Source organism: Dasypus novemcinctus, chromosome 14, assembly GCF_030445035.2.
Source record: "Dasypus novemcinctus isolate mDasNov1 chromosome 14, mDasNov1.1.hap2, whole genome shotgun sequence".
Taxonomy (NCBI): domain Eukaryota; kingdom Metazoa; phylum Chordata; class Mammalia; order Cingulata; family Dasypodidae; genus Dasypus; species Dasypus novemcinctus.
Genome location: NC_080686.1, coordinates 14875758 through 14888557, shown reverse-complemented (window position 1 = coordinate 14888557; position 12800 = coordinate 14875758). Strand labels below are relative to the sequence as shown.

At 38.2% G+C, this 12800-nt stretch overlaps 1 protein-coding gene across 7 annotated transcripts in view; it reads left to right on the top strand.

Annotated features, from left to right (window-relative positions):
* ST18 (ST18 C2H2C-type zinc finger transcription factor) overlaps positions 1 to 12800 on the top strand; it is a 292702-nt gene that overhangs the window by 238622 nt on the left and 41280 nt on the right. For 5 of the 7 annotated variants that reach the window (XM_058275525.1, XM_058275527.2, XM_071207814.1 and 2 more), the window contains 3 exons: positions 306 to 410; positions 2449 to 2642; positions 4840 to 5051. In XM_058275525.1, the coding sequence (XP_058131508.1) occupies positions 306 to 410; positions 2449 to 2642; positions 4840 to 5051 (511 nt within the window). The remainder of the gene's footprint in view (positions 1 to 305; positions 411 to 2448; positions 2643 to 4839; positions 5052 to 12800) is intronic. The other 2 variants (XM_058275528.2, XM_071207815.1) reach the window with 1 other exon arrangement.

The following is a 12800-nucleotide window of genomic DNA, read 5'->3' as shown; positions in this document are numbered from 1 at the left end:
TTGAGTGAGCTCATTCTACCCAAAATATTAAGAAGTTTCAGTGTAATCTAGCTATGTCTCCCTTACATAATATTTTGATTTAAAACATGGCCTGTTAGCTTTCACCTCTGAGATGGGGTTGGGAAGAAATTGTTGCCACTATGTTTCACAAAAACCCTTTGGGTTCTTTTAGGGGTGAAAATGGTGCTAAGTGAACTATAAATATAACTTAAGTGTGCCAAGTGTGCTAAGAGACCCATGCCAAAGCAAATTACATTATCATTTTAACTCAAATCTTCGCACTTTTTTTTTTTTTTTATAAACAGTCTTTCTGGTTGTCCAATTGCTGCAGCTGAAAAACTGGCCATGTCCCAGGATAAAAATCTGCTTGATTCTTCCAAAACCGGACAGTGTCCCGACCAGGTTCACAGGTACGGGACTCCCAGAATGCTCCTGATACTCTGTTCACGAAACGCTCTCACGCAACAGGCTCTCTTGTCCCTCACGCACCAGTCGCTGGGTTTGCTCTCAAGTCTCAGTTACCCATAGACCTGTATGGGAAACCCATTTGAGAGACTGGTCTGGTTCATTAACTTATGGCTTAAGTTACAAACTAGAACCTCCAGATGATTAACTTGAAATTAATCTACGGACAAATGTAGGATAATATGATTGAATTAAAAAGAAATAAAGTCTATAACATTTTTAATCAAAACACTGTGTCCCTAGATTTAACTTGTCTCACTGTTCAGGTAAACTCAGTTATGGTTGAGGTAACCTTTCTGCCTAAGAAAATGCTATCATAACTCACTCAGATCCACCTAAAATATACAATGTTATATATCCATTCTCCTGTTCCACATGTACATATAGTTCTTTTAAAACAAAAATTCATTCCATGAATTGATAACCATTAATAAAGTACCTCCTAATAGTCTTAGTAGTTCCTAGGTTCTTTACAGTGTCTAGTAGTTTGGAAAAAATGTTATACCTGTAAATACTGAGGAAGCTTAATGTAAAGTTATACATTTATTTGCACAAATATTTAGGAAAAACAATTTCAGGATCAAGACAGGTCTTCATTGTTGTCAATGAGTTGCTGAAATAGAAAACATTTTTTAGGATATGATTGCCCTTCATATGTTTCTTCTATATATTTAATTACGAGTCAAAACTGGCATTCAAATCCCATCAATAGAAAACACATGTAAAGCAAAGCTCACGAATTGCTGTACTGAATAGCCAGGAATTAAGCCCCTTAAAACAGAGCTCTTGGTTAATGCCCCCAGTTTCCTAAGAAGTTTACTTGTAAAATATGTAAACAACATTAAGTTTCATTTTGCTCACTTCTTAAAAGATAAGGATTGCTTTACCTAAGAATGTTTATGCAACTGTATGGGTATAAATCGTTATTCATAAATAGTATCAGGTAGTCACTCAACTATTTTTGTGCGGCACTTAAATTTTTTTTACATCATCCAAAGGATAACACTGAAATTTTGGCATTCTGATAAGTCAGGCATGTTTTGATGGAAAACAAGAGAAGAAATATATTTTTTAAATTAATAAGTTCTAAAAGGTATATCTGTTCATGTTCTTTAACTGCTGAATGACATTTGTATCTGCCTAGATACAAGGAATTGATGCTGTACAAATATGGTGTCACTGCTTAATCCAAATACAATCATTCTAAATGAATACTAAGTTCATATTTAGCTGGAATTAAGATAAATATATTGAAAAATGTGATTGCTATACTAATACTGTAATTTTGAATTATATTGAATTAGTGGAAATTTAATAGATGAAATATTGAAAGACTATTTAAATTAGTCCTTAAATCAGCAAAAGCATTCAAACTAAGAGTGGGGGAGGGGAATGGTACAGAGGCTAAGAAGAAACTTGCAATTCAGGAATTAAGTTTTTGGTGTAGGCTACCCCTTTTTGACATCAGCCCAGCTCTGAACTGAATAGAGCTCAGCATCAGTTCTTTTGGGCAGAATGCAGTTCTGTTTCCTCACTGGTTACAATCATGAATGTTACTGCTAACTTGGCTAACAATCCTAACTAGCAGAATGTGCAGGCCTTGTCAGTGCACTAACCAGTCCTTAACGACAGGTGCATGGCACTTTTCTCTTAGGGGCTCAAAGCACTACCAGACATGGAAAACTTGATCTTCCGACGACTGCATCACATAAACAGAGGATTGTAACTTCCTATTTTACCAGTGGGTGACTGGGACAGAACATGTGGCATCCCCAAATGCATGGCGGAGCTGGGAAAGCCTCCTCTGAACCTGGTCCTGGTCCCAAGCAGGCTGCTTTGCCATGCCGTGGCTGCAGCTCCTTCCAACAGCAGTGTCTCTGTGGGTGCCCCTGGCAGGACACATCCAATCCCAGTTCAGTTCTCACACTAATCTGTTCACCAATAGTTTTTTATTTCTTCTAAACTCTTCCCTTCTCTCTCCAGGACCAGTTTAGTGAAGCAAATTGAATTCAATTTCCGATCACAAGCCATTACCCCTCCCAGAGCCACGATGTCAAAAGAACAAGAGAAGTTTGGAAAAGTACCATTTGATTATGCCAGTTTCGATGCCCAGGTTTTTGGTAAACGCCCCCTCACACAAACAGGGCAAGGACGAAAAACACCACCATTTCCTGAATGTAAGTCTGGAAGTAAAAAGAAAAAAAAATGTGTCGCGTGTGTGTACATACATGTCTGCGTGTGTGTATCCTCAAATACATAAAAACACCATTTACAACTGGGAGGAGAGAAAAATATATGACAGTGTAATTGATTTTACACTGAATATGATGAATACTTAATGGAGTAAATGATCTTACAATTATGGTGCCATGATTTAATCTAAATACAGTAATTCTAAAGGAATAGGTAATACACATTCATCCAGAATTGGGATCAATATATTTAGAAATATTTTATCATTTATGCTTGCTAATTATATAATGGATGGTATATTAATATAATATAGTGATTTGATTCATATTGAAATTGTGGAAATTCAAGGATAAAATATTGAAATACTATTTAAATGATTACTTTAAAACATATTACTTAAAATCGTATTATTCAAAAACATTCCGACTGAAGGTAGGGAAAAAGGTGAAAAGTCTAAGAAGACACAATTCTCAAGTTTTTACTAAAAGAAATATTTGTGGCTACAGATTTGCATTTACCCACAAACCTACAATTAATATATAGAGACATTTAAATTGTGTTACTATTCTATAATGCTAATGAAATCCATACAGAAGAACTCAAGGGTGATATAGCTTGTAAGATCTAGTCATTTTGCTAGCATATTTTTTCACATTGTTTGGAGTACTTGCATTTTCTCATGGAAGGTGAGAAAGTGAATGTTGCAAAGAAATGTGGGAAGTGATTTCTGCATTATGGTAGCTTAATCATAAAGAATCTAAATAATTCCCCACTTGGACCCCAAATTTTCAATAGCTAATCCAATAAATTTCTTTGATTTCTCACCAAGTGTTTTTATGAACACAGAATATTTGCTTCAGTAGGTGAGCTTTTCAACTCTTTCAAAGAACCAGAAGGCTGTATAAAACCCAGCATTGGATGAAAAGACTTGGAAGGGGTTTGCCCATCTATGAGAAGAATGTTATACTTGGATAATTATTTTACCTAGTCCTACCAAAAATAGGTCCCAGGCAACATAAATAACCACATGGCAACCTGTTAGATTCAGGGTAAAAAACAGACACAAATTTTTGTATCTCTGTCTACCTATCAATCTACATGTATAAATGTATACCCAGTATATATACATGCATATATGTGCTTAATTCAGGGAAGCTAGTTAATAAAGGTATTCTAAATACTCATATAATATGTATCTTCACTTAAAGAAGGCCAGTTATTCAGTGACATTTACATATTCTCATCATTATAGAAATGGTACTTGATAATGTTTTACATTTTAGTTAATAAAGAATAATCAGATATTTAAAATAAGTAACATGTAAAGGAAAATAAATACTAAATGCTTTTACATTGTTCTACATTAAAAATCAGGCATTTTTTCCTTAGCCTCAAACTGATGAAAATGTGTTTAATTTCATTTCTCAGTAATGCCTTGGTACTCACTACTGAAACATAAAACCAGAACTCAGCCTCTATGACTAAACTATCTGTTCACCTTGAAAACACGTTCTCTGTGTTCTTTGCTCATTGTTTTCCACCTGAACATGCAAAATGCCAGTTCACCAAAGACTCACCACCATCCATTTACGTTCCAGCCAATTGAATGAAGAACAACTTCTCCTAGATTAAGTAAAAAATAAACACGTGTATCAAATGGTAGAGAGGTAATTCCATGTCTAAGTACAAATTGTGATTACGAAAATGGAACTATATATATATATAATTTTAACCTGGAATTATAAGTTCTTACACTAGATGGATTTTAGATATTATAAGTTCTTCAACACTAGATGGATTTTAGATATACATGCCTTAAGCCCTGTAGGGCCTCATGGATTTTTCTACTGTGGTTTGTATCTGCAATTTTTTTTTTTGTCATGAATGTTGCCAGGGCCCCTGCCTCCATAGCATCAGTTATGGAGTTTTTGTGATAAAAAGTGTAAATGCAGAAAATATTAGCAGAGTAGGCATCCTCTCTCTGCAATCCAATCATGCCGTGCCTGGCCCTCTGCTAAAGCCAATCAGAATACCCTTCACTGAAGGCCCCAAATGGATGGTGGAGCATGTTTTAATTTCTTTTTTGCAAATTTTAAGGTACGGAGTCATATCTTAAAATCGAATCTATGTAATGACCCAAATCGTGTACGTGCCATGGCTAATCAAATCTCTCTTCCACAGCGAAGCATTTTTCAAGCCCGGTGAAATGTCCTCATCGCCTGCCTGGCCCCGGCGCCCACGCCCCGAGCCCGTGCCGAGCCAGCTCTTATGGCCACGGTCAGTGCAGCGAAGACGCCCACATAGCAGCAGCTGCTGCCATCCTGAACCTTTCCACGCGCTGCAGGGAGGCTGCCGAGATCCTCTCCAACAAACCGCAGAGTCTGCCTGCCAAGGTAGGCCGGTCCAAGAGCCCGGAGGGTGGGCCAGCTACTGAACTGTGAGAATAAACTGCCTTTCATGTTCGCAACCACAGCCTCCACCGGCCGCCCCCCACCCTGTAACGCAGCCCTCTCCTCGTTTTGGGGGCGGAAAAATCCCAGGAGCATGCACCGTCATGAACTTGTTTGGTTCAGGGAAGAATAAAAGGTTGCATGTGTTACTCTATGGCTATTCTTTTTTCCCCCGTTAAATGCTTTATTTTGAAATCATTTCAAACTTGGTGGATAGCTGCAAAAAGTCATACAAAGCCATCCAGAAAACTCCAACATACCCTCCTCCAGATACCCAGACCCACCAATTTTAACATTTTGCCACCTTTGCGGTATATTCTATCTACTGATCTCTCTTTGTTTGGTAATCATCCACTTATCTACCCTCCACCTATCTAATCTGTCATCTATCTATCAATCTTTTCTGAACATTTGACAGTAGGTTGTACACATCATGCTCCTTGAAAACATAATACTTCCATGCACATTCCCCCACAAACAAAATAAAACAAGGATAGTCGCTTATGTAACCACTTTAAATACAGTTATCAAGTCCAAGAAATTCAACCTCGGGGAGTAGCGAGTTACGGAGACTGAATAAGGAGAACTTACAGATTTCAAACATATTTTTCCTAGGGGGGGGTTGGCATACCAGAAAAGAGGATAGCTATTAAAATAAGTTTCAATCGAAGACAGTAAGAAGTATTTGATTAACTGTGACTTGTGAATCATTTGCAAAATTGACTCATGAATATTTAGTTATTGTTTACCATAAAATAGTCCAAGTTGCTGCATATTCTCAAAGGACATAGTAAAACCTGGATAAATTAAAGGAACAAGAGATGGTATCAAGAACTCAAGGCATCTGAATTCAAAGCAGAACTCCGTGAAGTTGATGAAAACTCCACATTCCTGCAGCCTGTGAAATCGATCACATTTCTCACTCTGTCCTTTCCAACAAACAATGAGAAGTAAGCATCCATGTTAATAGTAATGCAATGGAAACAAGAAAAAAAACCAAAGATCCTCTTGCCTGGCCTTGGAAAGTAATGGATTTATCATGCAACAAAGTGACAGTCACCACAAAGGCTGCTCAACCGTTTCTCCTGCTTCTGCTGCAGCCAGTAACTCCTGTTTTAACATGTTACACAAAAGGCCCCGTTAAAAGAAACTATTTCCCTGCATAGATGGGAGAAACCAGCTGAAGTGAAGTACCAGGCTATTTCTTGTTTAAGTGGAAGACTCACTGGGTTCAGCTCCATCCCTGAAACCCAAACCATCAAAGCACGTAGCTCCTTTTGTTAAGTACCTCTGTGAGGCACAGCGTGGTCAGCTGCCCGCCTGAGCCCCGTGCCAGGCCTTCAGGAACGCAGGGCACCACAGAGCCACAGAGCATTTGACAGAAGAATCAGAATCAGCTTCTGGACAAAGCCGAGCCAAGCAAGCCCCAGGAGGAGTCGGTGGCCAAAAACCACTCAACGACAATTTTTAAACAAATGGCACTCTTAAACAAAGAAAAGCACGTCCTCTAGAAATACAAAGAAAATATCAAGTGATCCAAATTAAAAGTAATCCAAGTCAGGTTATATACGTGCATGATTTGGGAGGATTTTAAAATGCAACCTTTGTTATTTTTTACTTTGATATTTTAAAAACCTGAATAAATATCTCCTTTTGAAAGGGATGCTCTAATACACAGCAAGGTAGAGAAATACTGAAATATCTTCCTCCTTCATGCTTTATTATTTGATTGTTTAGTCTGGAACAGGGGAATAAAATAATATTACTTCAATTACTTGAGTTAGTGGTTCTAGAATGAGAACCTTTTGATTCTCCATGTTCTAGTGGTTGCTGAAAGACTAAATGTTGATGGTTTTTTCAAAATCCATGTATGTGCATTTCTTAAAACTCATTTCAGAGCAGGAAAATACCCGTTAAATTGACACATTTTAAAAAATCAAAAAATCTGTTTCTTGCATGTAACCTTACTCCCTTTTAGAAGCACTGAACATGCCAGGGTTAGCTTTGGGGAGCAAAGACAGCTGAGGAGGAGAACTCCATTGTACTGTCTCATCAAACAAATACCCACCAAGTTTTCATTGTAGAAGCCAAACATTGATATGAAGACAGAAAGTGCACAGGTTGATTTTTACAATCGGTTTGTTATGGGACAGTTATAAAAACCACTCTTCCCTGAGAATCAGCTCATTTGACATAGTGATTGTTAAAACAGGATGAACATGGTACCCTGCAAGGCCAGTTTGTGCAGAACCGTTTACCCAGAACACATGCGTGGGTACACGTGCACATGTATGCTTATGCACACATTTGTACACACATATTCCTGCATACATGCATGTGAGTGCTCATGTACCCACCTGCAGACACATATGATCATGTCCTGGTTGGCTCATATTTTCTAAATATAGGAAAAAATATCATAAATTCCTGAAACACAAAAAAATTACTTTTGGCAAAAGTGAGAAAAAGTCAAGTTAATTAACCCCATAAAATGGCCTCTGATCCAACAGTGTGCAGTGTGGCCTTTTCTATTTTCAGCGCTGTATTTCAGTATGTGCCATTTACTTACCGTAGGATTAAATACAATCTCTTCCTCCACGTTGAATACCAGCCTAATTCCCTTTCTACCGTGATTTGATTCTTGCCCCGTGGCAGGTGGTTAGTATGTTTCCTTCCCATAGCAGTATCCAGGGAGCTCTTGAGTGCTTTATTTAGAAATGAGGGCATAGAGAAGGATGGACAGCTCTTTCCCTTCTAACTTTTAGAGCCAAGCATTTCCAATGGATCAGAGAGACATCCTGACAGGTGGACTCATCGCCGTATCAGCCACAGCTTCGACCCTCAGACAGCTTGAAAGAAGACAGGACCAGAGAAATGGCCATTGGGTAGCTGTTACCGGGAGAGGGCTGGTTTTGCAGAGGCAGCATTGTGAACACCCAGGGGAGGGACGGTTGGCTCTACAGAGTTTGACCAGAGCATTGGTGAGCGCTGATTTATTTTCTTCTCCCTCCATCCAGCCCTGCCTTAAATGCAACGAGTACCTCTTAAGCTTCATAAAGAACTCTATAGCAGAACAAATTACAAGTGTCACCTGTGAGCACAACCTTTTTAAATATCCAGCCAAAGGGCACTAACCTTGAAATTTGCCTTCACTTTCATTTCTTGGGGCTAATATGAATTTTTTTTCCTGCTATGTGCAAGTACATAGCTGACTCCAAGTTTAGCAGGAAATCCGAGTCAGTGATTTGCGAAAAAAATTCACCGCTCTTATGGAAGGTGATGGGAACTGAGATTGTTTTCACAGCGGCAAGGGAGTTCCTACAAGCCCTAAAATAATTAGTGAAGATATGAATACTCCAAAATGTTCTTCTCCTTCCAATTTCTTAGGCCTGGTCACTGTTTGCACAAGACTCACTCTAACCCTGAAGGTCAATTTTGTCGTCCACATCATTCATCCACTCAGCCCACATCCACCAAGCACCAAGTCCAAGGCAAGTGCTGAACTGAGGATTGCGCCATCTTCAAACACTGGTGACCAATGCCCAGACGATGAGTTCATTGTATCCTGAAGAATCATTTATTGTTAAAAATTCCCTCCAACATATAAATACGTTCATGCCACCAAAACTGCCTATATGTCCTTCAAGTATCTCTTTGAAGCATGAAGCCAGGAGAAGAAAGATATTAATTTCAATACTTAGTAGCTATCTTCATGGTTAAAGAAAATTTTGTTGGGAGTATTAGCGCTCTTCCAGTTGTAGGACTTTCACTGGCTCTCAGATTTATACAGTGTTCTTCATTTTAAGTTTAAATTAATAGGAGCTCTAAGATCTAACTGGACCACAGCTTTGAATGCCTCCCCCGCAGCATGGTGACTGACAGTGGCAGCTGATCTTAGCTCAGAGCTCACCAGAAACTGGCAGCCCTCGGGACGCACCTTGCCGAGTGGGGGCGGCTCGGGAGGTGCTGTCCCCTGCTCACGTCAGACAACACCCCATCTTTTTTCCTCCTCCCACTCTATCAGTAGAGGTAGGAACTAGCCTCACAGTCTATCTTTATCCTCGTCGTTGCTGCTTGCCAAGCACTCTGTTGTTTGTTTTCGTGTTTTCCCCACCTGTTTAGACAAAATGGCATATGCATGGAGTGCCTTAAAAGAAAACAGAAAACTGACACTTGCTTGAAATGTTTAAAGTTCAAAGTCTGTTTGGTGCTTGAACGGGGCCGAGAAACAGCAGGATGTCACGTGGCCATCCTTTCTGCCTGCTCTTAGGAAGAGCCTGGTGGCTATCTGGAGTGCGACAACCCCAAAGCAGCCTTTTCCAAGTGCATTAACAAACGGGACAGAGTAAGCCGTATCAGGGCATTTATGGAGGTTTTGGGTCAGGGATCCCAAGTAATCAACTGATATCGATTGTATATATCGAGTGTAGGGAAACTAGATATATAATAACTGACTCTGTAGCCCCTCTGCCCAGTAGCAAACGGATGTGTTCCTTTTGGTATTCAGACACAAGTTAATTTACTGTTTTTTATTTTCATTGTTGTTATCTGTCCTTTATTGAACACCTACTATATGCCAGGCTCCGCAAATGAGCACTTTGCCCACATTAACTCTTTTTAATCCTTCTGGAAACTCTGTAAAATAAATAGTATTACCCAAACTTGCAAAAGTAGAAACAGTAGCAAAGAAGTGTTAAATAATTTGCTCTAAGAGACAAATTATAACTAACTCTTGGAGCTGAGATTTAAATTCACTTCTGTCTGACTTCGGAGATCATATCGTGACTTGGTATATGGACAGACTACTGCTCACCCGGGCTATGATTTCAAGTTCCAGACAAAGATTTTTGGAAAAAGAATGTGAATTTTATTTTAATTTTATACCTTATGTCAGCCACTTACTCTTCTGAATTCTCTCATTCTATTTATATAGGATACATTTCACCCGTTTATACTCTTAAGTTAATAGTCAGTACTCAGTTACTATTTAGTAAGAATAAAATACTTTCGTTTCATGCGTTTATTTTTAATATCCTGCCTACTTGAAAAACATATTTAAGACAACTTTCAATACAGAAAAGATGCCCTCCTGCCCAAAACCAGAAAAACCCTAAACAAGAATGAAATTGCACCCAAAGTTGAAACCAGGACTAGTTACAGTGAATCCCGGGGATCAGGGAACACACTTGACTTTGTATATCCTCTTAACCAAGTCAAAAAGAAAAGGATGCTGGGTGTCCCATTTTGCATTAATAGAAAGTTTGCCAAATAAGGAAAATGATGCTGACTTGTTTTATCAACGTTTTGAAAATTAATTTTCACAACCAGAACATTTCAGGTAAAATTATAATTTTGTTTTTACTTCATCATCATCTTTAAATGCATGATAATTTTAAATTGTTGAAACCCTGTAAAATTATCATTTGTCTGGAAAACATTGGAGGGAAACAGCCATAAGCCTATCCTCTAAATACGAGTACAATAATTTTTGTGATTTCTCTTTTGTTCTTATTCATAAAACAAATTTCTATGTATTTCACGTAATTGTAAGCATAGTAGGAATGCCACATGGTTTCCTGCTCTCAGTTACTTATTTCCATGTTGCTATTCTGTCCTCATAATTAATTATCATTTTATTGGCAGCAAAAAATTCCATTAATAGATGTAATAGACGTAGAATAATTTAACTGATCTTTTAACTGATCTTTTCTCAGTTGGTGGACATCTAAGTCACCTCTTATTTTATAGTAGAGATAGGGGTTATATTGAATAGTTACTTAAACTTTCAATTTAATAATTCATAATGTATTTATTAAAGTAGCTAAATTTCACCAAGGATTTCGTATATGCATAAAATAAGATCCCTGAGAGCAGTAACAATGTATTTGCAGTTTTCTTTGCCCAAGATCAGAGTGACTTGAAAATATTAAGTGCTTCCACCGTAAATTAATGAATAAATGAACATCGGTAACTCAGAAACGATTAAAATGGAGAGCCTCAATGTTCATCCTAAGTTGGAAAATACATAAAGAGTATTAGAACTTTGCATAGACTCTAGAAAAAAAATTTTTAATTGCAATCATTAAAATTAGGATCCAAAATAGCACTTTGAGAAATCAAAGTATTGGAAGTCTAGGGGGGAAATAACCATACGAGTTACAGCGTTATTCCCACTCCCCAGATACACACTTCCTCCTGTGGCCTCTTCTCCCCACAACCCCTATTTTGTGCTGCCATTTGGAGTTTCAAGTCCAGAGAGCGTGATGTCTATCGATAACTGCTTTGAATAAAACCCCATGCTGTAAACATGAGCTCCACCCATCGATGGGCAGAAAGGGACACTGGGCTGATACTGTGTGTAATTGTTGACTACATCTGTGCGCTCACTTAAAGTCCATCTGTGCCCAGGCACGCAGCACGTACCACCGCATCAGGTGCTCCCAGAGCAGCCAGCCCTCCTGTGAGATGAAGAAAACTACTCTTTTCAACACTAGGAGTGTTTTCTTTCTTTCTTTTTTCCACAGCCATGGTTACTCAAGATATATCATCACAGCAACCTCTAAAACCTCCAGATTTTTAAAGTTACTAGTTGGTCTTATGTTTCTGTAAAAACGAAAATATGTATATGCATTGTCTTGGAGTGCCTGACATTTTTTTTCCGGGGAGATAGAATCAGCACTATTTATGGGTTTTGCACTATAAAACTCTGCAGCCCAGTCACATGTCTGCTTTTTCCTAAGCCATCTGTCACAGAGGTCTGGAATTTTATGTGAATGTTGGTTGTGCAGTCTTAACCGAAGTTTTTTTTTTTTTTATGAAAAATGTCAGCAACTACAATATTTAGCATTTTACTTTACATTGGCCATTAAAGTTGATTACTGAAGCTCTTTTAGTTGCTATAGTTACATATCAACTATGAAGCCAACTTTTTTTTTTATATGCTCATGGCAGAGTATACTGTTATACCATGGAGAGAACACTTGGCACTGATATAGTTAATATCCTGGATTTGGGTAACTAAGGTTTATTAATGCTGGTATAAAATGTATTTGATATTATACAGATGGCATAAGATGTTGTGGTTACTAAGTTATTATCCTGGATGAGCTGTACTGTCAAATTCGGGCTTAAAACTATCACAGGAGATTAAACTATTTACTAAAAAGGGACAGAAAGATATGAGCACAGCATGTACAAACATATTAGAAGTGTATTTACTTCCACAAATATAATAAAGCATATCTCTCTCTTAAGCTGAGAGATGGAAAGATGAACTCCACAGGTAAATCAAGCAAACAAAAGAGGTATTCTCTTGTCAAATCAGGCACAAGCAGCCAACCTTTAGCCAAGACTAAGTGTCTCCAACCATCAATTGCAACTGCTGGGGGTGGGAGGGCAGGAGGTATAAAGGGAAGAGAGTGAAAATAAATCTCCTGGGAAGTAACTGGTTGCCACATGATTTAGGAGTCTTGTTAACATATTCAAAGAAACTCCTACTTTGCCGAAAGGTATAAGAGTATAGAAATCGTTCAGGAGTTAATTGACAACTGGTGGAAGATTGTAAAAAAGAAAAAAAAAATACCTTAAAGGTGTTAATTTGACCCAGTTAGAAAAATGGCAGTCATGTTCTTATTCTAAGAGTTACTGCATGGTGATGTTCACAATTCTGGACACCATTTCCAACATCCTACA